Source organism: Tetranychus urticae, chromosome 1 (genome assembly GCF_039701765.1).
Source record: "Tetranychus urticae isolate SD_2017Ah chromosome 1, NJAU_TeUrti_SD_1.0, whole genome shotgun sequence".
Taxonomy (NCBI): Eukaryota; Metazoa; Arthropoda; class Arachnida; order Trombidiformes; family Tetranychidae; genus Tetranychus; species Tetranychus urticae.
The window spans coordinates 3,328,000-3,353,882 of NC_142958.1; the positions used below are offsets into that span (position 1 = coordinate 3,328,000).

The 25,883-nt window shown below is 32.0% G+C and overlaps 8 protein-coding genes and 1 long non-coding RNA gene across 9 annotated transcripts; 5 read left to right on the forward strand and 4 right to left on the reverse strand.

Moving 5' to 3' along the window:
- The first annotated feature begins 697 nt into the window (after positions 1-697).
- Positions 698-2,449, forward strand: LOC107365997 (S-adenosylmethionine synthase). The gene is made up of 5 exons (XM_015933579.2): positions 698-848; positions 990-1,666; positions 1,742-1,924; positions 2,004-2,137; positions 2,215-2,449. Exons 1-5 carry the CDS (start codon positions 782-784, stop codon positions 2,315-2,317), a joined length of 1,164 nt encoding a protein of 387 aa, XP_015789065.1. The 5' UTR covers positions 698-781; the 3' UTR covers positions 2,318-2,449.
- Positions 2,450-3,384: 935 nt separating this feature from the next.
- LOC107366017 (NADH-cytochrome b5 reductase 2) lies at positions 3,385-5,294 on the forward strand. The gene is made up of 4 exons (XM_015933598.3): positions 3,385-3,507; positions 3,629-3,775; positions 3,870-4,046; positions 4,443-5,294. The coding sequence occupies exons 1-4, from the start codon at positions 3,496-3,498 to the stop codon at positions 5,013-5,015; spliced, it is 909 nt and encodes a 302-aa protein (XP_015789084.1). The 5' UTR covers positions 3,385-3,495; the 3' UTR covers positions 5,016-5,294.
- Positions 5,215-5,844, reverse strand: LOC107366025 (STAGA complex 65 subunit gamma). Its single transcript, XM_015933604.3, has one exon. The coding sequence runs from the start codon at positions 5,842-5,844 to the stop codon at positions 5,263-5,265; it is 582 nt and encodes a 193-aa protein (XP_015789090.1). The 3' UTR covers positions 5,215-5,262.
- A 1,303-nt stretch (positions 5,845-7,147) lies between these two features.
- Positions 7,148-8,334, reverse strand: LOC107370648 (uncharacterized). Its single transcript, XR_001570684.3, has 2 exons — positions 8,029-8,334; positions 7,148-7,678 (listed from the first exon to the last, which is right to left on the reverse strand). It is a non-coding gene; the product is annotated as an uncharacterized LOC107370648 (long non-coding RNA).
- A 1,333-nt stretch (positions 8,335-9,667) lies between these two features.
- LOC107369216 (adult-specific rigid cuticular protein 15.5-like) lies at positions 9,668-10,484 on the forward strand. Its single transcript, XM_025161504.2, has 2 exons — positions 9,668-9,731; positions 9,831-10,484. Exons 1-2 carry the CDS (start codon positions 9,726-9,728, stop codon positions 10,392-10,394), a joined length of 570 nt encoding a protein of 189 aa, XP_025017272.1. The 5' UTR covers positions 9,668-9,725; the 3' UTR covers positions 10,395-10,484.
- A 1,445-nt stretch (positions 10,485-11,929) lies between these two features.
- LOC107372072 (uncharacterized) lies at positions 11,930-18,602 on the reverse strand. The gene is made up of 3 exons (XM_089270228.1): positions 18,540-18,602; positions 17,875-18,434; positions 11,930-12,680 (listed from the first exon to the last, which is right to left on the reverse strand). Exons 1-3 carry the CDS (start codon positions 18,543-18,545, stop codon positions 12,248-12,250), a joined length of 999 nt encoding a protein of 332 aa, XP_089126354.1. The 5' UTR covers positions 18,546-18,602; the 3' UTR covers positions 11,930-12,247.
- Positions 18,603-20,320: 1,718 nt separating this feature from the next.
- LOC107365189 (U6 snRNA-associated Sm-like protein LSm3) lies at positions 20,321-21,057 on the forward strand. Its single transcript, XM_015932664.3, has 2 exons — positions 20,321-20,474; positions 20,592-21,057. The coding sequence occupies exons 1-2, from the start codon at positions 20,456-20,458 to the stop codon at positions 20,912-20,914; spliced, it is 342 nt and encodes a 113-aa protein (XP_015788150.1). The 5' UTR covers positions 20,321-20,455; the 3' UTR covers positions 20,915-21,057.
- A 123-nt stretch (positions 21,058-21,180) lies between these two features.
- Positions 21,181-24,558, forward strand: fws (Conserved oligomeric Golgi complex subunit 5 four way stop). Its single transcript, XM_015932645.3, has 4 exons — positions 21,181-23,489; positions 23,600-23,716; positions 23,784-24,179; positions 24,294-24,558. Exons 1-4 carry the CDS (start codon positions 21,739-21,741, stop codon positions 24,406-24,408), a joined length of 2,379 nt encoding a protein of 792 aa, XP_015788131.1. The 5' UTR covers positions 21,181-21,738; the 3' UTR covers positions 24,409-24,558.
- Mad1 (Mitotic arrest-deficient 1) lies at positions 24,204-25,718 on the reverse strand. The gene has a single exon (XM_015932654.3). It carries the CDS (start codon positions 25,494-25,496, stop codon positions 24,429-24,431), a length of 1,068 nt encoding a protein of 355 aa, XP_015788140.1. The 5' UTR covers positions 25,497-25,718; the 3' UTR covers positions 24,204-24,428.
- Positions 25,719-25,883: the final 165 nt, after the last annotated feature.

Consider the following 25,883-nt stretch of genomic DNA (forward strand, 5'->3'; position numbering starts at 1 on the left):
AAATGTAAACAGTCTCGAGGGAAAAAAACATTTTCATTTAATGGTTAAGTCTTAAGATGAACATACTCTTCCCATTTTAGAGAAAATTAAAACACAAAAATTAACTAAAAATTGGTTAAATTTTTAAATTCAAAAGTAATCCGATTTTTGTTGAGAGAAGAAACCGTTTTTTTTCTTTCTTTGCTTCTCTTGGGAATCAAATGTCTATAGCAAGAGCTTTTTCTTTCAAAAATTGCCAATTGAATCTCCAATTTCCTGAAAATTGATTGAAATGAGTTCACAGACATGTTGTCTTATTGTTTAAAATGTGGTTATGATATGTTAATTTAAAATCGTAAATTATGATGATGGTTTCAATTTGTTCATTGGCAGATTGTTCAAGGTAATACCGCTGTACATTTACTAATTGTTCATTATTTATCAATCAATCTATTTCAAGTGTCAACAACTCATTTCATCTTAGATTATTCATCAAGACTGATTGGTTGTATCGTAGTACCTTATGGATGTTATTTTTGAAAATTGCTATTTAAATAATCATTAAAAATGAATTTTCAGTCAATTAATCAATTGGTAAATGAATAAAATTAATTAGTAAAAGAGTATATATGTAGTTGCAATACGGTAGATGGCGTTGATTAGAACTCAATATGTGTTTGGTTTTTTACATCCAACTTTCGCCTCGTGATTATCATTCTTTCAATCTTTCAACTCTCATTTATTAAATTTGTTAATTGTTGTTCTTTTTTTTCTTTTACACTTGACTTTCGTGACTCTCAAAATGAATTCAATTGACGACGATGGTACATTCCTGTTCACCTCTGAATCTGTCGGAGAAGGACATCCAGGTATTCAGCTTATTTTCCATGTTATTCACCTCTTTTCTTAATTTTATTTTGTTCAAAATTTCGACTGTTTTGTTTTTCTATCATGTTTTTAAATTTAGTGAGTGTTTATTTTAAATCAAAATTTAACTTTCTATTTTTCAGATAAGCTTTGTGATCAGGTCAGTGATGCTGTTCTGGATGCCCACCTTGCACTTGATCCTTATGCTAAGGTTGCCTGTGAAGCTATAAGTAAAACCGGCTTGGTTATGGTCTTTGGAGAAATCACATCCTCTGCCCATGTTGACTATCAAGAAGTTGTCCGCCAAACAGTTAAACACATTGGATTTGATCACAGTGACAAAGGTTTTGATTATAAAACTTGTAATGTTTTAGTAGCCATTGAACACCAAGCTCAGGAAATTTCTCAAGGAGTTTGGACTGATAAAGACGATGAACACTTGGGAGCTGGAGATCAAGGGTTAATGTTTGGTTATGCTACCGACGAAACTGAAGAGTGTATGCCTTTGACTGTCGTTCTTTCACATAAATTGAATGAAAAATTGTCTCAATTACGACGTGATGGAACCTTTCCATGGGCTCGACCTGATTCCAAAACCCAAGTCACCTGTGAATATCGATTTGATAAAGGAGCTGCTATTCCTTCCAGAGTGCACACTGTTGTAATCTCTGTACAACATTCTCCTGAAATAACTATACCTCAGCTTAAAGAACAAGTTATGGAAAAAGTTATTAAAGTAGTTATTCCTGCAAAATATTTGGACGATCAAACAATTTACCATATTAACCCGTGTGGGAAATTCATTACTGGTGGTCCTCTTGTGAGTTTAAAATTCGTCTTTTATTTTGTGAACCTTATTTCTCATTCACTTATTCATATTTTTATATTTTCACAGGCTGATGCTGGTCTTACTGGACGTAAAATCATTGTTGATACTTATGGAGGATGGGGTGCTCATGGTGGCGGAGCCTTTTCCGGCAAAGACGCCACAAAAGTTGACAGATCAGGTGCCTATGCTGCTCGATGGGTCGCTAAATCATTAGTTAAGAGTGGGCTTTGTCGAAGAGTTAGTGTTCAGGTAATGCTTTCGAAATTTTATTTTATGTCATTCAATATCGAACTGATTTATTTTGGTCTTCGTTCTTTTAATCTTTCAGATCTCATATGCCATTGGAATTTCTGAACCATTGTCAGTCACGATTTTTTCCTATGGTACTTCAACAAAATCATCGAAGGAGTTACACGACATAGTTTTGAAAAACTTTGATCTTAGACCAGGAATAATCATCAAGTATATGACCATTTTCTTACTTTATTTCTAGTTTTATTTTAACCTTTATCTTCCGTTTTTTTCATTTTACTTTCTAGGGAATTGGGTCTTCGACAACCAATTTTTTCAAAGACCGCCGTTTTTGGTCACTTTGGACGAGATGAATTCCCATGGGAGAAACCAAAAAAGCTAGTTTTTTGAAAATCATGTGGCATTTATACCTTATCAATTTACCATTTTCGATCGTGATTTTTTATTTGCCAATGCATAAATCATGTTGCATCCTGAAACCAGGAGAATTAAAATCAAACTGAAACTTGTGTTAGAATACAATTGCACATTGTGTCTTTACTCAATACTACACAATTTAATTTGAGATTCGTGATTTATGAGTTGACTTGCTACTTCATTGAAATTTGAGTCAATTTAGACGTAATTTATTATAGACTGTAAATAGTATTTCATTAATGGTATGTTAAGATGCAGATAATGTTTCTAAAATCAAAGGTATAAATTCAAATGGCATTCAAGAACAATCATGTAATATAATTAATCGGAAGTTATAGATAATTGGAATTGATGCTAATAAGAAAATCCATTTCCTGGGAATACAAGTGCACTGTGAGGTCGTTAATCATCATTCGAGTAAGAAAATATTAAGGCAAAATTATTCAGTCTGGCTAAAAGTTCCTGGGAAAATAATTGTTAACCAATTGTTGATGGGAAAGTAACACTAAAATGGGTTCCATGATTTATCAACTCTTAGTAATATTTGGACAGTGATTAGATTAGCAAGACTTCCCAAATACATTTAGCTTTAGAATAAGTAAACAATGTCTATTTAAAATCAGCTTGCTAATGAAAGAATTAATATTTGGTTAATTTATCCATTTTAGATTAATTCACAATTCAAATCCATCAAGCCTTGCTGTAATTTAGATAGTTTATCAATTATTGTTATTGATAACTTATTAAGCAATGAACCGATAACATGTGTTAAGCGTTATTATTTTTTGTCATCCGCTCAAGTGTAATTACAAATAATACAAGTTTAAGTTTTGAGTGCAGTTAATGTAATGATCAATAAATGATGAAATACATTTAGGTTTAACATTTACCTGTTCGAGTCAAGGATTATTTTTTCAATTGTTGATACACATTCAATTAACAGTAATGATTACTGATCCATGTTTCCTTTTCGGTTGTGAGATACTTAAGCCTATACCTTTTGTCTGTTTGGGATTAGCTAACCTTCAGTTATTTGTCATCTGAATTTCACCAGATTCAGATCGAAGTTCTTAGCTGTTTCTCAAGTCAGATTGGAATATAATCAATTTACATAGTTCGTTCAAGTCGTAATAAGTTACCCAGGAGCCAAGATGAGTATTGTGGTGCGTGTCAATTTCATATTCAACAAAAATCTGTGTTTACATCTGTTTATTAACCTTAACTCATCCATTATTTTATTGTTTTTGTCTTAATTTCTTATACTTTTTTATTGTGACATTACAGGCTAATTCAGCAGTGATTGGCTCAATTACTACTCTAATTGTTGGCATATGTATATTTCTATGGATAAAAAGGGAAAAATCCAAGAACAAAAAGAAACTATTGCTTGATCCCAACGTTAAATACCAGGTTCCATTGATAGCTAAAGAAGTAAGAATCTTTTTTTAATGAGGATACTCTGTTAAATATGCCAATCTTATCTAACCAAATAGCTAATGAAAATTTACAATTTAATTAATTAAAGGATATTAGTTGGAATACGCGTCGCTTCAGATTTGGTTTACCAGATGATACTGTTCTGGGTGTTGGTCCTGGTGAACACATTTATTTATCGGCCAAGATTAATGATGACTTGATAATCCGTCCTTACTCACCTGTTACGAATGATGAGACTAAAGGTTATTTTGATTTAGTAATAAAAGTAAGTGATTTACAATTATTACCCGGTTAGCAATGATAAACATTTTCATTTATAAATTTTATGGCAGCCAGTATCTTCAAAGAGACTGAGGACTGGCAACAGATCAAATCAGTTAGCTCTACTGTTGCACACTTGAATGTTAAGATTTGTTTATGCTATCTTCAAAACCATTGAGCTAAAATATAGTCTTACTAAATAGATTTTATTCATTATCTTGAGCTAATGTTTCAATAAATCGATGTTCTAAAGCTGATTCCATTTGTGAAACAAGCATTATTTTCCTACCAAACGAGTTACCCAAAATGAAAATCAATATGAAAATGACGATTTGTCACGCAAATTTTATCAAGAAAATTTTGTTTCAACTAAATTTTAACGATTTCTATTTCTTTCAAGATATATTTTGCTAACAAAAATCCAAAATTTCCAAATGGCGGAAAGATGACCCAATATTTGGATAGCATGAAGATTGGTGATAAAATTGATATTAGAGGTCCAGAAGGCAGATTAATTTACACCTCCAATGGTGATTTTCTTATCAAAAAGAAGAAAACAGATCCCCCTGTTAAACATCACTATAAAAAATTAGGAATGATTGCTGGAGGAACAGGACTGACCCCATTGTTAGCTGTTTTACGCGAAATCGCATCAAACCCTGATGATAAGACACGAGTTTCCTTCTTATTTGCAAATCAAACCTCAGATGATATTTTATTACGTGATGAGCTGGATAAAATTGCTGCAAACCATCCAGATCAGATTAAAGTATGGTACACATTGAGTAAGCCGGAAGAGGGTTGGAAGTTTAGTATTGGTCGAGTTGACGAGAATATGATTAAAGATTATTTGTTTCCACCAGCAGATGATACATTAATTATGATGTGTGGTCCTCCAGCGATGATCAGAGAGACATGTCAGCCATTGCTCGATAAATTGGGCTACAATGAATCTAAAAGACATGTATTTTAAATATTAATTCTCAATTATTTCAAAGTTATGGAATATTTATCGATCCCACCCAGGAATTCTAATGCAATATCAGTTGATGTTTTAAAACCAAAGCCAGATCTATGTCAGACATAGTCCAATTGCCTTAAATCAACCATCTAATGATTACTTGATACATTGAGAAAGGAGAAACATTCGAAGAAATTCTTACACAATGAAATAAATTTATGTAAACGACTTTATATGAAAAAGTTATTGATACAAAATATTAATTAAACTTTGTTGCATTATTTTGGTGAACGATATTAAGCTTTTTCATTACTTCTTTATGTACATTATTACGATATGATCTGAGAGTTGATTCATAATGTTGAATTTTTGGTAAATCCATACCAATTTCAGCAAAAGCTCGATTTATTAAATCTATAAAATCATTTTCGCCTTTGAAATGTTTAGAATCAACAGAGGCTCGAAGAATACAGGAAATCTTTTTCAAATATTCACCAGCGATCTGTGTAAGTATCTCAATGATGCTTTCACTGGTCTCGTGATATCCTGAGTGAGTAGTAATTAAAAGGATGGCTCTTTTTAACAATTGTTGAACAGATTCTCGACTGAGGAAGCGAGAAATATGATCATAATCGTCATTTGATGAGACTTGTTTAAGCTGAAGACATTGTAGATCATCTGATGAGGGAAGAAACCGAGTTGAGCCGGTGAAAGCTTGATCCAATTTGGAAGATAAATTAAGCAGTTGAATAGTATTAACGACAACAGGATTTCCAACAGGTAAATCATTTATATCAATCAATTTCTTATCATAATGGCTGATGAACACTGGTTCATTCATATCTAGAATCAATAGGAAAACAAATAAGACACAATTAATAAACTGGACACTTTCAGTAGATATTGCAATGAAAATACAAAACAAAAACTAAACAGCAAACATAACACAAGAGCCATCTATCGATACATTTTCTACCTAAAAACTAAACTCTTGATTTTAACATAAAATGTTGAAAAAATTCAACCAAATAATTGAAAAAACCTGATAAAGGTCCAAGGTCAGCTTAAAAAGCCTTAAAGTATCAAAAGTATCTCTTGTCCAATCTTAACTTCAAATGTCCGATTGAAGCAATAAATCAAGATCTTACATAAATTTAGAAACATCAAGAAAATGAAGTAAATTTACTTCTTAAATTGCCATAAATCAAACTGAGTTAATACCATTTTCATCACTTGTCTAAACTGAAAAGTAAGTTGATTTTTTGATAATTTTGCTCACTATTGATATGAATCTGTAAACATGAAAATGATAAATTTCGTAGACATTTTTCATTCCAAGCAATCACAGTAATCTGTAAGGAAATTTCCTTACCTACCTTTCAGCTGTAAATCGTCATTTAATCAACAATCATTACCCACTGAACTAGTGTCATTAAATGTCAAGGTTAATCTGTTTTTTCACCATCCATTTAATTTAAACTGTAATGACTTTAAAAAGGTTCATACTTTTTCATGGTTTCAATTGCAGATGAAATTGATATTTTAATGGTTTAGATAATTTAATGGAAATAAATTTTAAAAAAATAACTAAATAAATAGCCATTCAAACATTTATCAATCTATTGATTTGGTAAATTATAGTTAACCATCTTTTTTCCCTTAAATTTAATTCACCTTTTTTTGGAGGAAAACCTTTCAAATACAATTTTACACACAAAATCGAGTAAACTCTTAAAGGGTCGAGGTTATTGGTAAACATTGACTTAACCCAATCAATGGTCAATTGAAATCAACACATGTTGACCATTTTGTTCTGGGATTGGATACGTTTAACAGCCTTAACTACATTCAATTAAAATGATACTTTTCAATGTATTCAAGTGTTAATTGTTACTCTATTCATCTTCACAAAATTATGGTCTTAAAGGAGGTAAACGCAATTTAATGAAAGGTGGCTTGTTTCATCAACAATCAATTTGGCCAGATTAAATTGTTGATAATCGCAGGATGGGTTTTTAAGTTGAATTGTTATAAAGGCATTTTGATCAGCAATCATCGATATTATTGAAATTTTTGTTTCGTTCATCAACAGAATCCAATCAAAGTAATAGAAATGTGAATTAACAAAAAAACCAATCTGAAGGTGAACAAGAAATAATACCATTATTATTGGTGTTGTTGATATCATTAATAGGATTGTAATAGAATCGCCCAAATCAAATAAAAATAATTCAACAGGAAAAAAAATCAGTCCAATTCGTGATTGTTATCGTAAAATTCATAATAGATGATGATGATAATTGATATTGATTAAGAAACCTAACCCATGATGGAAAACATTGATTAGGTGAAATGGTGGTGATGATAATGAAGACTGAGAAGTAAAACCTTCTTAATTGTTGCCAAATTACAATTATTTTTCACTCTTTTCCATACATAAATACACCAACCCACATTTGCTTCGATTAACATTGAAATTAATTGATTCCTTTTAGCTTTTCAATCCAAATTCTTTGATTTAACTCGGTCCTCCATTCACCTCGTTCTGGATAAATGTGTTGAAGATGCCATTAATTAGGTGAAACCAGTTTCATCCATTGTTTAAGGCACCAATTCAAGTCCAATGTTAAGCCCGTTTACCGTCCAAGATATTCCGAAGGATCACTTAATTGCATCTAAATTAAAGAAACAAAACAAGACATGAGTTAGATTAAGTAATCGTGAGACAGACAATGATAATCATCAAAAACCAACAACACCAACGGCTAACAACGATTCAACACACAGAGACAAATGTTACAATTGAATATTTAATTGTCTAACCATCTAATGATACTAATGTTAATAATAATAGAGAAAGGAATCTTTATTAATCAAGTAAAAAATCCTTCTCGAAAAAATAATTTCAAGGTTTCTGTAATTTTTGTTCGTGCTTAGACGTTAATACTTGTTGCTTTTGGTGATGATTACTATTAACCAACATACGCACACACAAATCAAGAATTAACAATGATAATAGACTCACCTAGACCCATTATAAGATTTACCCTGCCCTTAAATCAAGGTCATCATTTCATCTCAAGATGATTTGAACGAGAAAACGACTGAAGAAACAAGATGATTATAGAAACTGGGTAAATACGGATAAGGCGGGGAGGAAAGATGAAGACAAGAAAAGGAGGGAGAATCGCCCGTCAGTTGATTCCAGATTCACTGAGATAACATTATTATAATTAATATTTTAAATTAACTGAAGGTAACACTGGACGTTACAATAATTTGAGCACAATTTAAGTTAAACAATATAATATTAGCAAGAATATTAACTCTAGATATTAATTATCAACCTTTTTTTTCTTTACACATGTTTAAGCTTTATTTTACCATAACTGATTACTCTGCCATCTTGTATTTACTCGCTAATACTACTTGTCTAAGGTTTTAATTGTTTGCAAATTGATGTTTAACATATTTTAAATATTAAAATTAATGGCTTAATAATGATGCTTTTGTTTCTTTTTGCTAAATTACTGTGTCCTTGTGATAGCCATCACTTTGATTAACCTTTAATTTTTCCAACATCAACAGATTAAACTGCATTCTTACGATTTATCCAACGATTATTATTAACCGATCGGGTTAATCAAAATCAAACATTGATCTATTGTCACCTTAATAGAGTTTTTTGTTGAAATAATTCATTTACTGTTGAATCGATTGTTTTATTTCAATTTTGCTTCTCATATGAATAAATTAATGGTCAATTCACATTTTTGTTTCACATCTACTTTTGACCATTAACGATAATCTATGTTTTGTTTGATCCGATTCAAAGTAAACTAGTTCACATCAGATAAAATTTCATTCCAACTCTTAACATAATTAGATAATATGTTTGGAAAATAATCAGGATAAGCCTGAATCCGTCTATCAGAATTAAATTGAGCACGAAATGAATGATCATTTTAAACGATTTGACGGAAAGGTTTTTCAAATTTTTAATTGACACGTTAAATGCAGATTCGTTGATTCAAGCGAACCCAAAATGTACAGATTAATGAAAGTATTTGTGAAAATTTTGAAAATCAATTTACCAATTGCATACAAGGTATCGAGTGAAAGTCAATTTGACAATAAAGGTAATGGAAGATGAAACCCAAAAAAAGTGATCTAAATAGTGATGCTTCTTGGCTTTGATCAATTTTTACCAAATCATGTGAGTTTGATTATCGCCTACATGATTATCATTGATTTAATCCAATTTAAGGTCAGTATATATTGAGGACCAATTGAACATTAGTTTTTGTAATTTTTTTGATATAATAAATGCCAATAAGATGTTGTGATCCTGTTCAATATACTGACCTTGTGGCCAGAACAGCTTCTTGCTTTCCTTCAACAAATACCTTTAATCAAGGGTGGCAAACAACATGAATGTATTAGGGCGCCGTCTTATCAAGGGTGGGGTTAGAAGCTCTCTCTCTTCATTACTCTTCCTCTTTACTCTCTTTCACTCTCTTTCACTCTCACTTTCATCATCATCATCATCTTCATCTTCTTCTTCATATTTTCTTATTAATTCCTATTCTCACTTTCATTTTCATCTCACTTTTACTTTTGGTATAAAAGGCTCATTTCATTTTTATCTCAAAATCATTCACAATCAGTTCAAACATTATTCAACATCTAAAAAACCAACAAAAAACCAACTCAACTCTCATCATGAAGGTAAGTTGACATACCATTACAATTACAACAATCAACTGTGGATTTATTCATTTACTCATTTATTAATTTCTATCTTTTCCAATGATTATCTAATGTTAGGTCATTGTCTTCCTCGCTCTCTGCGGAATCGCCTCAGCTGGTATCATCGCCGCTCCAGCAGCCATCGTCAGCACTGGTTCATCATCACAAACCCGAAGCCAAGATGGTCTTGGAAACTATGCTTTCGCATACAATGAAAACCACGCAACTGGAGGTTCATCCCGAAGTGAATCTGGAAATGCTCTTGGACAAGTTGTTGGATCATACTCACTTGGTGTTGTTGACGGAAGACAACGAGTTGTTAACTATGTAGCTGACGCTCTCGGTTTCCGAGCTGCCATCAGCACCAACGAACCAGGAACTGCCCCTAAACCAGCTGCATCAACCAGCATCTCATCACCAGGAGTCATTGCTGCCGCCCCAGTCGCTGCCCCAGTCGTTGCTGCTGCTGCTCCAGTTGTTGCTGCTGCCCCAGCACCAGCATACTATGCTGCACCAGCCCCCATCCACGCTGCACCACTTGGTGCATACTACTCATCAGTTGTTAACCACGGATACCCTGCCCCAGCTTATGCCGCTAAAGTTGTTGCTGCTCCAGCTTATGCTGCACCAGCTCTCTGGTAATTCATTAATTAATTGTTTAACTAATTATGAATTGATGATGTTATAAAATACAAACTGCCAAATAATAATAATGTCAATTTTCAATGTAAATTGTCTTCCCTTTCATTTATTTTTATTTTCACTCAAACCCAAATCAATCCCTTTGTATAGACAGACATTTATATTACCATAAATCAAATAATCAGTTCAATTGCAAACAAAAACAATTTCAGTCTTTAATCGCGTTACATACAAACAAATATCTTATTGTTTTAACTACAACTCGATCAAAATCCCAATCACAATCATAATCATAATAACATTAATCTAATAATCTCCTAATTTTCCCATTCTTCTCAACTCCTAATGGTTCCAAGTCAAGTTCATGTTTAATCTTATTCACATTAACCAGTCAATACATTTATTCAGAGTTAGGTGTGTAAACTATTCAATCAAATGCAATGAGACTAACGAATCATGATAACCAAATATCATTCAGTTGACCGGATTTTTTATTAACAATTTTTTTTATTTTCTTATCCATTTATTGTAACAAAAATAAAGCCTCAGGGATTCACTCCTTAAATCGCTTTCACTTTTCTCAATCAATTTAACCAATCAACCTCTATTTCAATGATCATACAATTGTGTTCACCTTCATTTTTGTTAAACTATCGCGAAACATGAGCAAAACTTATTCATTTAGTTATAACTCATTCAATCAAACTGACGCACAATTAACGTCTCAAATACATTATAATCTAGCATTAAACATCTAACCTAAAAGATGTAAACGTTAATCAAAAAGTGATTCACAACTGTTCATACCTTAACTAATAGTTGTGTTAATTGTTACAAGTTATTTCATCACTGTTAACATTAATCAGTATTTTCCAGTTGATGAGAAGGAAATAAATTGCAAATTAATACAACAATCTATCATTGAGATCCTTGAAAATGATTTCAATCAAATTGAAATAAGTAACATTTAAACAAATCTTGTTAGTGATTGATTAAGTTATTACTAAATGTAACAATACTTGAGTTAACTGTATCATCATAATGATCATTAATAACAACAATCATCTTTACCTTTAATAACAAATACCTACAAACTGATTGCATCCTGATTAGTCCTTAAATAATATTCAGTATTGTTATTAAAATACATTTTGATTATGGATTTTTGTTTGATCTTGAAAACTCCTATTTACTTCCCACTTGATCAATTGACTGTTGATAACTATTGTTAAATTATTTATGTAATATTAAATTGACCTTCAATTAAACAACAGCAAAATGAAATCTCCTGATTATAACTATGATTACAATGAAAAATTCATGGTAAAATGATTAATAAATCATTTTTCTTTCAATTTTTAGTTTAAGGTCTAAATTTGATTAAAAATCCAACTTGTGTTAATGATAGAAACATGAAATACACAAATGATGAGAAACTGTAAGCACAACAATTTGGATTTACAATGAAACATGAGTTTTATTTATTTTTACATTTTTTCATTTCAAAATTTAATCAACCAAGAGTTAACTAAATATTGATTAAAAGGCTTAATTTATTCCACATTTTGATGAAGATGATCTTTATAACATTGAAAAATAGGTGCAAAATTTACTGAACATTAGGTAGTGATTTCACAGGAAATTTATCACCGGGAATCAACAAATTATCTGTTGCACAGATTCGCTGAGCTAAACAATGGGTTGATTAAAACACTTATAAATGTGTAACACAGAAGCATAAGTTGATGGTGCGAAATGATATTGTTGAGTATGGCAGGCACTTGAATGGCAGTTAGTCAATCACAGTTAAACTAATCAGAGTATTAGGACAATGGAACAAATTGGTAAATTGATTAACCAAGGTAAGGTGAAACACTGTAACCTGATGGGTAGGCGACTGGTTGGACAGCTGGATATCCATGAGCAACAAAGGTTGGCTGTGGAGCAAGTGCGATGGCTGGTTGTGGAGCGACTGCGATGGCTGGTTGAGCTTGGGCAGTTGGAGCGGTTCCTGGTTCATTGGTCAATACTTGGGCTCTGAAACCGTAAGCATCGGCAACATAGTTAACAATTCGTTGGCGTCCATCGACAATACCTAAAGAGTAAGATCCAACAACCTGTCCATAAGGATTTCCAGCCTCTTTCCTTGAGGTTCCTCCGGTGGCATGGTTTTCAGTGTAGGCAAAAGCATAATTACCAAGAGAATCCTGAGTTTGACTTTGCACTGAATTACCGGTATTGGCAAGAGCTACAGGAGCTGATGGGATAAGACCAGCTGAGGTTAGACTCAAATGAGTGGCGACAAAGACGAAGAGTATAACCTGTAATGGATAGGATAATACATTGGTTAGTTCACTTTTACCAACATTAAGATACACACAATAATCCGCTGGTTAGAGTCTTTAATCACTTACCTTCATTGTTGATGGATTTACAATATTTAATTTAATTAAACGATAGTCAAGAAACAATTTGGCCGAGTAAAACTAAAGTGATCAATACCGCCATCTGAGATCAATTTATATATCATATGTTTTATGCCTGCAAGTATAAGATAAAGGGGAGAATGAGAGAGATTTAATGTGTGATCGATTGTGTACTAATTTTTTGTGTCTTTAATTTTAACGTTAATTACTTTTCACCCTTAAAATTTGTTGGTTTATTAAATTTAAGGTAATTTATTGATTATTGGTTATCAACTGGACAAACATTTACTTACCCTTTCAATGAGTTATGTGCAAAAACAAAAGGCGAAAGCGTTAACAACAAACTGTAACATGCTTATAAAGCCTAAAGCGTTGTCCTTCCAGACAACTAATTGTTACAGCTCCAGTATCACATATTATCATCATCTTCAATCTTTCAATCTTCAATCCTCAAGTCTTCATCATCATGATCACTCAGCCTGAGCTGTTTCCATTTTACTTTTTCATCAATCGGTTAACCTTACAACGGCCAAATACATGTTAACCATAATTTAAAGTGAAGTACCAATCAAATGTTGGATCAAATTGTTAACTGTTAAGTCCAAAAGGCCGTAAGGAAGTAACAAATAACCTAATTACATTGGTATCAAGTGTCAAATCAATTAATAATATGTTGTACACTTTAACCTTCATTAATTGCCTTAACAACTTGTTTAACATGAAACTTGATTTATCTGATGATGATGCTAAGCAATCAACAACAATTGCTATTAATTTTCAATGATCACAGACACCAAGATGGACATTAAATCAGTAAATTTCAATCTACATTTCACTTTCATTCAACATTCAATCTTTTTTTTCCTTTTAATCAACATTTGACAATTTCAAATGAAATATTCATTTTTATACCGATAATATCATGGGGAAAGAAAAAGATAAAACCTGATTATTGATTGAAAGTGAAATTTTCAACTGGCAATCAAAAGATTCATCAAATGTCAAGGTGATATCTGAGGTAAATAATAGGCAATATTCAGGTTAATATTGATTGATAAGTTTAATTGTAAGATGAGAAAATGTAACAAGCAAAGGAATCAAAAAATAACCCAAAAATCTGTCAATAGTCAATGATCACACATCTGAGAGACTATCATTTGAATGTTCATTTGAATGTTTCATTCAAGAGTTTCAATTACAATTGGATTGTAAATAATATATGAAAGCAATTGATAACCTTTAATAACTGAAATGCAACAATCAGGAAGTATAACTGATTCTCAGTAATTTAAGTCTCAAATTGTAATTGAAACAAGACAAAATGTTTACAGAAAATTAGTTTAAGAGAAAAGATGAAAAAATGAAATTCACCTGTAAATGAATGATTGTCAACCAAACCCATTGCCTGATCAAGGTAAGTTGAGCAAAATAAGTTGATCAAAAATGAGAGAAACGTTTTGATAATCAAATTGAACCTACTTTTAATTATAAAAGTTCACACACTATCAATCAATCAAACAAATTAACCAAAAGTATTAATCATTATTATAATCGAAAAGAAGGAAAATTTAAAAAATTAAAACTATTTCATGGTCAATCCATTTTCATCTGATTCTTATTAATGGTAACACTTTGAATCCTTTTTTGTCCAATCAACACTATTATGTAAATTGTGATTACAATTACGTTGGCGAGACGATTAAAGGACAAGGAAGGAAATTGTTTGATTGTTGATGAAATAAACTTAACACAATTTATCAGTTCATGCTTACAGTTGATACAATCAGCCATTTCAATCGAAAACATTTTTGCGCTTTTCATGGTTAATGATGAGCGTTCAATTAGCGCTTTAATTATGTTTATTTTGATTTAATCATTGAAGATCAAAAGAATGATGAAATTACGATTTGTGATTGCTATCAATTAATGTTGCAGGTTTCAAGTTTGAACTCTTGTTTGAAAATAGAAGGGAAAAGTTGATTGAAATGTTTCTGAAAACTTGATTTTCTTAGGAATTCATGATTAGAACGTCAAGAATTGTTCGCTTATTCTGCACTTGGCTCTTGTTGAATGTTAGAATATCTTTATTCATGAGTTTTGATGAAGTTTCATCCATTTAGGTTTAATCGATTTAAACGTTGAATCTCAAAAAAAAGTTTTCTTGAGACAATATTTTTCTTATAACGAATAACGTTAGAAGACTTTTATAATAAAAGTTTTATTGCTAAACTTTGACATTTTTTGGATTCATTTTTGGTGAGTTTTGTGTGACTAAATATGCTTTAATACTTGATGATGTTTCAGAAAATTTGATGCTCAAGGTCACATTATCGAAGTGTCGCCGTGAAGGAGAGACAAGAAAAACTAAATTGATCAGTTGATGAGATATTCAAGTGTGAAGATAACCTATCCGTTTGAACACATTGGACTCCTGTCACAGTTTTAGTAAAGAAACACAAGATACTTAAGGTAATTAATTTTAAATAATTAGATAGATATTTATCAATTTATTAATTATTCAGCTATTTTTACTTAACTTTACTTGCTTTTTTCAAATCAATTTTGCCTTTTTAGCAGTTATGACTTTACATTCATTTGGCTTAACTTTTGTATTAATGCATCTTTAATACTGAAACAATGAAACAAACGTTTTAATGAAAAAAGATGCACCAAAGTTGAGGATTGTTAAATTTTTATGGATAACGAGCGATTTTATCGTGTTTTGTCTATTGTCTCCATTTTTAGCGATGATTTTTCTTCATTCCAACAAGCTTCAATATGGAATCAAGCCATAGTTTCAAAAGTCTAGTTCAATCAAAAAGAGCAAATAACATCTCAAAATTATCTCAATTTATGATGATCTCCAGTTTTTGATGAAATCGCGTTCATACAATAGTTGATCGCTCGATTTCGGCTTTTCAAAATTGTGCGAATTTCAAAATCAACTGAGTACAGTTAAACAAAACCGAGAGATGGCCTTGATTAGTGGAATAATACTTTCGTTGATCAACCAAAGGATCTATTGTATAAATAGTATTCAAGTATCTAGTAATTGCGTGAATTTACATGTCTTACTAAATCTCTCTGCAAAATTTAAGATGTCTTTTGCACAACTAAGTTTGTAACTTAAAAAATGCCGATAAACTGAGTTTTCGAAACTCGTGAATCAGTGATGGATGCTATTTTCAATACTTAAAACTTCCTCATTTCCGCAATGTATAATAGCTTTGACGGAAAATTATATTGGCCAGTGTTGAACGATCTTTTTTATAATATGATAAAACCATATCGTGGTGCATAATATTATAAATAAAACACAATAATTAATCACACAAAGTACTAATAAACAAATGAATTCTGGAAAAATCAAGGCATTAAGTCGTGAGGTAGATAATTGATAATGGAATCCATACAATCTGTTGAATAACGACTGCGAATTTCTCGAAGAGATTTCATTTTCTAATTGCCATTGAACTTGCATAAAGTAAATTGAGTTTCATTTCAAAATAAGTTTTCTGAATTTCAAGTCAAGAATTTTATTTTACTTTCTTAATCATTTTCAATTTGAGTCTATTTCAACGAGAGTTTCGGTTGTAAACTCAAATGTTTGTTTCTCAATTGAAATTGAAAATCTGTAAAGTTTTAACGATTAAAAGTTCAAAAGACATTTCATTAAACTGTCGATTAGCAAAGTGAAAAGTTCATCTAATATCTAAAGTTCAATATCAACAGTAGAATTGAAGTTTTTTATTGCAATGAGAAGTTCATCTTTCCTAGAATAAGACCCGATTAGAATGAGATTTTGAAAAATTTTGTGATGAATTTGAAAATAGCTTCTTTACATTTAAATAAAACTATTTTTCAATTCAAGTCTGAACAACATACGGATAATTTCAATGATTGAACACACAAAAAGTTGGATGGATGGACAATGAGAAGTTACCTTGTTTCGTTTAATAATAGAGTACAATGGATCATCTCGAATGGTCAATTTACTCATGTCCTTAAGAACCTGACTGCCCACCATCATTCAATCTAACTTTGGTTTCCTTCGAAGGAAGGACAATTCATTTCCTTCTATTCGCAAGTGCAAATTGATGCAAATGTTGATGAATGGTTTCAAACAAAATAGTATTCAAAAAGTTATCTAAACAATTAACTTATTTGTTGAAACAAAAGTGGCCTTTTAATCTTGATGAAAGTCTTGTAAAGGTAAAAAAACGTGAATCAAACTTGAAGTTCAAAAATTAGAGTTTTGATTAATAATAATGAATGTTTGAATAGATTTTGTTTTCTTTTTGTATAATTTCATGATAAAATATTAGGAGAAATTGAAGGTGAAAATAATCCAAACGCAAATTGGAATTGAAAGGTTTAGACCTTGTAGAGTAATGTTGATAGGATAACGGGATAAGATTATTGTTGAGGTAAATTGTTGATCGAAACAGTTAAAAGGTTGATTGGTTAAATTGATTGAGAAAAGTGAAAGCGATTTAAGGAGTGAATCCCTGAGGCTTTATTTTGTTACAATAAATGGATAAGAAAATGAAAAAAATTGTTAATAAAAAATCCGGTCAACTGAATGATATTTGGTTATCATGATTCGTTAGTCTCATTGCATTTGATTGAATAGTTTACACACCTAACTCTGAATAAATGTATTGACTGGTTAATGTGAATAAGATTAAACATGAACTTGACTTGGAACCATTAGGAGTTGAGAAGAATGGGAAAATTAGGAGATTATTAGATTAATGTTATTATGATTATGATTATGATTGTGATCGAGTTGTAGTTAAAACAATGTGATATTTGTTTGTATGTAACGCGATTAAAGACTGAAATTGTTTTTGTTTGCAATTGAACTGATTATTTGATTTATGGTAATATAAATGTCTGTCTATACAAAGGGATTGATTTGGATTTGAATGAAAATAAAAATAAATGAAAGGGAAGACAATTTACATTGAAAATTGACATTATTATTATTTGGCAGTTTGTATTTTATAACATCATCAATTCATAATTAGTTAAACAATTAATTAATGAATTACCAGAGAGCTGGTGCAGCATAAGCTGGAGCAGCAACAACTTTAGCGGCATAAGCTGGGGCAGGGTATCCGTGGTTAACAACTGATGAGTAGTATGCACCAAGTGGTGCAGCGTGGATGGGGGCTGGTGCAGCATAGTATGCTGGTGCTGGGGCAGCAGCAACAACTGGAGCAGCAGCAGCAACGACTGGGGCAGCGACTGGGGCGGCAGCAATGACTCCTGGTGATGAGATGCTGGTTGATGCAGCTGGTTTAGGGGCAGTTCCTGGTTCGTTGGTGCTGATGGCAGCTCGGAAACCGAGAGCGTCAGCTACATAGTTAACAACTCGTTGTCTTCCGTCAACAACACCAAGTGAGTATGATCCAACAACTTGTCCAAGAGCATTTCCAGATTCACTTCGGGATGAACCTCCAGTTGCGTGGTTTTCATTGTATGCGAAAGCATAGTTTCCAAGACCATCTTGGCTTCGGGTTTGTGATGATGAACCAGTGCTGACGATGGCTGCTGGAGCGGCAATGATACCAGCTGAGGCGATTCCGCAGAGAGCGAGGAAGACAATGACCTAACATTATATAATTGGAAAATGATAAAAAGATAGAAATTAATAAATGAGTAAATCCACAGTTTTGTAGTTGATTGTTGTAATTGTAATGATATTTCAACTTACCTTCATGATGAGAGTTGAGTTGGTTTTTTGTTGGTTTTTTTGATGTTGAATAATGTTTGAACTGATTGTGAATGATTTTGAGATAAAATTGAAATGAGCCTTTTATACCAAAAGTAAAAGTGAGATGAAAATGAAAGTGAGAATAAGAATAGCGAAGAAAATATGAAGAAGAAGATGAAGATGATGATGAAAGTGAGAGTGAAAGAGAGTGAAAGAGAGTAAAGAGAGTAAAGAGGAAGAGAAATGAAGAGAGAGCTTCTAACCCCACCCTTGATAAGACGGCGCCCTAATACATTCATGTTGTTTGCCACCCTTGATTAAAGGTATTTGTTGAAGGAAAGCAAGAAGCTGTTCTGGCCACAAGGTCAGTATATTGAACAGGATCACAACATCTTATTGGCATTTATTATATCAAAAAATATACAAAAACTAATGTTCAATTGGTCCTCAATATATACTGACCTTAAATTGGATTAAATCAATGATAATCATGTAGGCGATAATCAAACTATCATGACCCTGTAAAACATAATTTTGTCTTTTTTCGTTACTTTTCAATTTCTATTCAAATGTAAATCAACTTTGAAATTTTGTTTCCAATCATCTAAAGATAGCTCATCTTCATCAACAATTCATCATCGATTCATCATCTGATCAACATTGAAGCCTTTAATTCATTGTCAGTTCAATCAAAATGCCTACTTATCCAGACATTCAAGTGACAAATCACATCTTTAATTGTTAATCAATTATTTGATTTTAGTACTTTCAGACCAAATATAAGGTTAAAATGACTTTTGACATTTTATTTCAATTTTTTGCAAAAAGATTTGAAAATCTTTAATTTTGGTTTACTCGCATTAATTCAGCTGATCTGTATCATTATAATGACAATTTAAGTTACCAGTTTAAACTTGATAGTCTAGATTGACCTTGTATTGAGCCTCAAATAGTCACAATGAAGGCAAGAGAACCACCAAATACCCTGAACAAGTCCTATTAAATGCTAATCGCTACAATAAATGATTATCCAATCGTTTTTTTTCACTGAACTGGTTTTAACCAAAACTTCGTTCTCAAAGTGGAAATTGATTGATTAACCAACGATTCATAGATAATAACTATCTTCTGTCTTTATTTATCTTCACTTCATTTTCCTTCAAAAAATTATCCCAAGATAAAACTCGATTCTCTGTTAATTCTTGATTTTCGTCATTTAATAATCTCTATTCAATTTAAAGTCACTATTTCCTTTGACCTTCCCTCAGGGCTGGGAGTAGGTTATCATCTTTGCTAAATCTCCCTCTCTTTCATCATCATCATTTGATCCCAAGAATGTTTCAAATAATTATGATAAACAAAAAATCCAGACTCAAGAAACAAAAAAAGCATGAAAAAGCGTTTTACAAATACGATCCAGTTTTTTTACTCTCGCCTTTTCAATCATCATTTACATCTTTACATCACTTTTTTAGCTGGAAATTTTCAATTCAAAGCTGCTCCGATTATAAGCAGTTTCAAGTTGAATTCAAATTGTTAATTGTTGGTTATTTTGTTTATTAAAATCCAATTTTCCGGTAAAATTTTTGGATTGATTGGCTTTTTTAAAAAATTACATTAAAGGTTTAATCAAAAAGCTGCTGAAGGTTCAATGAAAATATTAAAATTGTTGGTCTCAATGGGTTTTAAATACAGCGCTTTTTCTTTTCCCGCTGACATCTACTAGTGGCGAAATTGACTAAAAGCGAAATAAAAATTCCTAGACATTCGGTTTATCTTTATTTGGTTGCTAGTTAAAAATTGTTCATTTTCTGTTCACTGTCTAGTCTTTATTATTTAATTTGCTCATTCATCAGCTTAAAATTTAAAAGATTACGCTTAAACTTAATTAAAATTGTTATCAGGCAAAGATTAATATGGATCCATCATACAAAGGTAAGAAATCTTTATTGTCTTCTAAAGGGTGTATTGTTTAATTGTGGAAAAATGAGAGTAAAAAGAATAACATTTTCTTCTCTTCGATTTTTTCTCATTTCGCTCGTTTTCTTTTAGAACAAGGAGCAGAAGCTGCTCAAGAAGCCAGTGGCACTGGTGACCATCAAGTTGAAGAGCCATTGGATTTGATTCGGTTAAGTTTAGATGAAAGGATTTATGTTAAAATGAGACATGGACGTGAATTGAGAGGTCATCTTCATGCTTATGATCAACATCTAAATATTGTCCTTGGTGACGTAGAAGAGATCATCACAAATGTCGAAATTGACGAAGAAACTTATGAGGAAGTTTATAAAATAACCAAAAGAAATGTACCTATGCTTTTCGTCAGAGGTGATGGTGTTATTCTGGTCTCACCTCCTATCCGTGCTGGAAACTAGAATTAAATAGAGTAATTTCAGTTTTATCGTCATTTTCTTTTCCATTTTACATTAATTTTTCTTACTCCAGCCCAATAAAATCTTATCAATGTTATTTCCAAACCTAAATGTGATCATAATAAATCGCATTGTATCGATAAGAATCGTCTTTTCAAATAATCGGTCTCAACTTTTATCGCGAAATTTGTTAGTTTTAAATAAGGCGCTGATGCGGCTTGTCGCTCACTGAATTTCAGTGACATCTATTGCCTTGAATAATCCATCAATGATGATCCTTACACCGGTTGTTTACATCTGTTTACTGAAACAATATTTTGTTTACTTCGATTTTTCGCCTAATTTCTGGCCTAAACCTTTATCATTCATCTCAAATAATTATAATCAAATTGTTTAGTTTATTACTAAAACTATTTATCACAAAAGTTGCCGCAAAATAAACAAATACTGATTACAAATAGTAACCAAGCTACTGTTCCCTACCAATATTTTTTTTAACCTGAAAAATTATTGACGTTCTCAATCAATCAAATTTCACTTGCATTCGATTTAATTCTAAATGTTTATCAATGGATTTTCCTGCATTTCATCTACCTTACCCGTTAATCTTTCCTCTCTAATAATCTTCACTGCTAGATCCATATCAAGTGTAAAGTATAAAGTGCAGCTGTGAATATCTTGGTAAACAAAAGACAGATTTCAATAAAGAGTAAGATTGTACTCTACTCTTTAGATTTCAATTTCAATTAAATGCGACAGTTTACCATTTTTTAAAGTAAATATCGATTTATCTTTAAGACTGAAGTGTTAAGTCCACTGTGATTAAAATGAGCTCATCAATTAACAACACTCTTGAAGTTTTCAGTTCTGGACAACTTCTTTCATCATTATTAACAGATGTTGAATCCTCTGAATCTGCATCTATAGACGACTTGCTTTCTCAACTTAGTCCACGTGAAACTGTCCAAAAACTTGAACAAGCTCGATTGTTGATAGAAGAAAACCTTCAAAATTTGGTTTATCGTGATTTCGATGAATTATTAGATGAAACCAGTAAAGTGGAAATTCTTGAGTCCCATCTAACTGTTATCCATGGCAAAATTGAAGCTCTCATGGAAACCCTTGAAAAACTGCGATCACGTCTAACTGAACCTTACAACCGAGTAGCACATCGAATAGCTCTTCTCAATCGCCTTCATGCTACATGTGATCTTCTTCGTCGTATCGTTCGTTTCATGCATCTCAGCCGTCGTTTGAATCAAACTGATTTCAAAGGAGCCGATCAATCCACCATTAACAGAGAGGTTATCAAAGCAGCTCAATTTGTCCACGAACTCAACAGCCTTATTTCTCAAGATGACAGTCTTTTAAAGATCGATATAATCAAAAGTGATCTTATCCACTTAGGGGATAAACAAAATGATATTCTTGAAATCGCTAACACATGTTTCACAAATGGTTTTTCAAAACAAGATTCAAGTCAAGTTGGTGTCGCACTCCATGTCTATTATTTTTTTAACATTCTTGATGAAAAGGTTGATTTATTTTTGCAAAATAAAGAGCAAAATATCATTACTACAGCTAGAGATGTCTTTGACATGTCAAGTTATAATCAAGCTCGATCAACGGGACCAGGTAGTGCAGTTGTACCCATGACACTGGCACAATCCGCTAATTTCAAGACCAAACTATGGAATAATATTGAAAATCTTATGGAGCAAATTTTTATTGCCTTTTCTCAAGCTGAAATGCTGTTCAAAATATTGAAAAAGAAGCGCGATCCTCTTAACCAATCAAGTCTACTCGAGAGTACATCTAAACCAAATGGATTGATAGAATTTATAACCCGAATCAACAATTTTCTCTCACAAACAATGACTAAAGCCAATGCTTCATCAAATATCATTAAAGAAGTTTTAGAGGGAGAATATCCTAAAATTCTTCGCCTTTTCACCGAAGTCTGGAAAAGATTATCTCGAGATGACAAAGATATCAATTTGGAGTCTATGATGAGATCAGTTTTGCATCCTTTTGAAAGTGCTTACCTTTCCAGGTCGCTTTCTCTGCTTTTTGATGCAGTCAATATAATTTTTATGGATACTAAGGAAAGTTTAACATCATCTTCAAATTCATTAACCAATGTCCGTGAGGTTAGTCTGCCTACTAAAGAAGACATTGATTCGCTAGTCAAAACTCTTTCTGCCGAGATGAATGTCGCTAACTTAGATCCAGAATTGAGTCAAGCTGTTGCTAAAAATATTGGTAAATCTGTCCAAATGTTTCTTGTTAAGTGTGAAAAATTAATCTGTGTTGAAGGGGATGCAACTCAAGTAATTGGACCTGCCACCAAATCACAGCAATGCAATGCTACCATAGTTCATCGTTTGGAGTTGTTTAAACAACAAATGGAACATTTATTATCTAACTGCGAGTCAAACGAAGAATCATTGAACATTATTCGCGGTTATCTCAATAATTTAGATAGTCTTATTATTAATACTATCGATCCTCTCATGAACTCTGCTCAAGACTCGATTGAAGCCATTATATTAACCATCCATAATGAAGATTTTTCAAAGTAAGTTTTTAAAAAAGTCAATCCAAGCTAGCTAATTGAGCGTAATAGATTAAACCACACTAAATCGTGATCATTTTTCTAATCATTTTCCTTTGAATTTCTTTTAATAGCTCCGTAAACGGCCCTCCTCAATGCTCACTCTATATGCGAGAACTCCAAGGATTTATTACAAGAGTTTACAGTGATTATTTTTCGCTGTTTCCTGACACTCCTGTAGTTCGTAATAGGTAATGAAGAATTATCCCTTTTAAGCGAAAAAGATCACTAAAATTTAATTTTATCATATTTCTTTAGGATTCTAAAAGTTGCTGTACGAACCATCGATTTATTTCTTCGCCACGCTACTTTGATTCGACCTTTGACTCAAAATGTCAAAATGAGGTTGGCTGTTGACTTTGCTCAATTAGAAGAAGCTTTATCTACATTCCACCAGCTGATCGATGATCTTGGTAAACATTATCGTATTCTTAGAGCATTCAAGTTATTACTTTTCCATGAGCCATCGTCAATAGTCAAATCTCAAGCAGTTGGTAATCTTATTCCATATTCAATCGTTATTCAATTTTTAATCTCAACACATGGTCCACCCGAAATGAAATCCGCTCATGAAAATCGAGGATGGTCTATAACTAGGTATTCAGCATGGATAGATGAACACAGCGATGAGGAGCAACGGCTAATGCTCTTCAAGTAAGCATACAATATGTATTGATATAGTTGGTCATAAAAAACTTTATTTTTTTTATAATCATAAAAAATAATAGAGTAAGAAATTGAAAATTAATTCGTATTTTTATCTTACAGAGAGACTTTGGAATCTTATGTGATGGAAATCAGACGGAAACAAGTAACGAAATCTTTTCCTGAGGTATACACTATTATATTGGATATATTACAAAAAGCTTTGGTGAAAAGTTAATTTTCCCGGTGAAATAAGCGTTACATACCATAATTTATAACTGCATTGTTCCTCTTGAAAATATCTAATGCTAAAGCTGCTAAAAATGCAGGATAACTGTCGTATTTCTCCAAATAAAGTTTGATAAAATTTGTTAAATTTTTTGAAAAATCTGTCTCCAATAACTCGACTTCCCTGTTTTCAGCTTTAAAAAGCAAATAATCAGCTGGATTGTCGGAATACAAAAACGATACTTTATAAGTGTTTGCAGAAGTCAATTCAATTCTGTATCCAGTTAAACGATTGACTGCTTCTCTAAACTCTTTGCTTCTTCGTTTGAATTCATCCATTAACATGTTTCGTTTCTTCTCTGATGCTTCCAGGGACGATTTGAGATATTCTATCTCTTGCTGAGTATTGATATCTTCATTAACAAGTCTGGTGATATCTGCATTGTGACCAGCTTCAATAATCTCCAAACGAGTTGTGAGCTTCGCATTTTCTTCTTTAAGGAATCGATATTGTTCCCAGATGTGAGCAATACGTTTGTCTGCAGGATTTTCTTTGAGGTGAATGATTCTATAATCCTCAGGCTGACTTGGTCGGAACTTTTGATCGCTTTTCCATGTTTTTAATTGTTCTTCCAAATCTGAACACTTCTTTTTCATCTGATCCAATTGAGCACATAGATCTTTTTCCTTCTTTGCTGCAGCTTCAAGAGACAACTTTAATTTGTCGTTGTCTTCTTTCAACCAGACACATTTATTGTTAGATTTAACCAAATTATATTCCACATTGCTTAATTTGCCAGTCAAGGTTTCCGTCAAATCTCTATAACTAGACAAATTATTATCCAATTTATTGAATGTATCCTTTGCCAGATCAAAATACTTTTCGCCATTGATCTCACTTTCGTACGATTTGATGAAATTTCGATAGCAGTCTCGTTCCCTTTTGTAAAGAACACACTTTTTCTCTAGAGCTTTGAATTTAGAATTGGTTAAACCATTCTCAGTTTCAAGCTGAATCACACGAGTTGTTAATTCTTGATTAGACTTTTTAAATTCTTCAAATTTTTCCAACAGAAAGTCTCCATATTTATCAACCATAATGAAAGTTTCCAATGGAGAGTTTGTAATATGTTGAGTAAAAGGCACAAACAAAAATACCACTCGGTTTTAAAATTTTCATCAGACACTGAAATTAACTAATTCGAAGCAGTTGACACATAATTCAGATAAGTGAAAAAGTATCAAATCGATATCATCATTAAACTTTAATAGCGAAAATATTGACAAAAGCGATAAATAACAACAGTTTACTGAAGCAAAAACCAAAAATAAGTAAACAAGCCAGGCGACAGAAAAGGGGACGGTGTTGCTATTTACAAGTTAGCTCTTTAAAATTTTTCGCACCTTGCATATGATGTTAATACATACTAGTTAAATTAGTAAAATGATTAACTGCAAATGATCGATAAGATGCTCAATCAACAA

Bases quoted from the DNA above. Each gene is read 5' to 3' on its own strand.
- LOC107372072 (XM_089270228.1), bottom strand. The intron at 12,681-17,874 runs GTAATTCATTAA...CACTCATTTGAG, and splicing joins TATGCTGCACCAGCTCTCTG to TCTAACCTCAGCTGGTCTTA.
- LOC107365997 (XM_015933579.2), top strand. From the start codon at position 782: ATGAATTCAATTGACGACGATGGTACATTCCTGTTCACCTCTGAATCT. The intron at 849-989 runs GTATTCAGCTTA...TCTATTTTTCAG, and splicing joins TGTCGGAGAAGGACATCCAG to ATAAGCTTTGTGATCAGGTC. The intron at 1,667-1,741 runs GTGAGTTTAAAA...ATATTTTCACAG, and splicing joins TCATTACTGGTGGTCCTCTT to GCTGATGCTGGTCTTACTGG.
- LOC107366025 (XM_015933604.3), bottom strand. From the start codon at position 5,844: ATGAATGAACCAGTGTTCATCAGCCATTATGATAAGAAATTGATTGAT.
- fws (XM_015932645.3), top strand. From the start codon at position 21,739: ATGAGCTCATCAATTAACAACACTCTTGAAGTTTTCAGTTCTGGACAA. The intron at 23,717-23,783 runs GTAATGAAGAAT...ATATTTCTTTAG, and splicing joins ACTCCTGTAGTTCGTAATAG to GATTCTAAAAGTTGCTGTAC. The intron at 24,180-24,293 runs GTAAGCATACAA...TTTATCTTACAG, and splicing joins CAACGGCTAATGCTCTTCAA to AGAGACTTTGGAATCTTATG.
- Mad1 (XM_015932654.3), bottom strand. From the start codon at position 25,496: ATGGTTGATAAATATGGAGACTTTCTGTTGGAAAAATTTGAAGAATTT.
- LOC107366017 (XM_015933598.3), top strand. The intron at 3,776-3,869 runs GTAAGAATCTTT...AATTAATTAAAG, and splicing joins TTCCATTGATAGCTAAAGAA to GATATTAGTTGGAATACGCG. The intron at 4,047-4,442 runs GTAAGTGATTTA...ATTTCTTTCAAG, and splicing joins ATTTTGATTTAGTAATAAAA to ATATATTTTGCTAACAAAAA.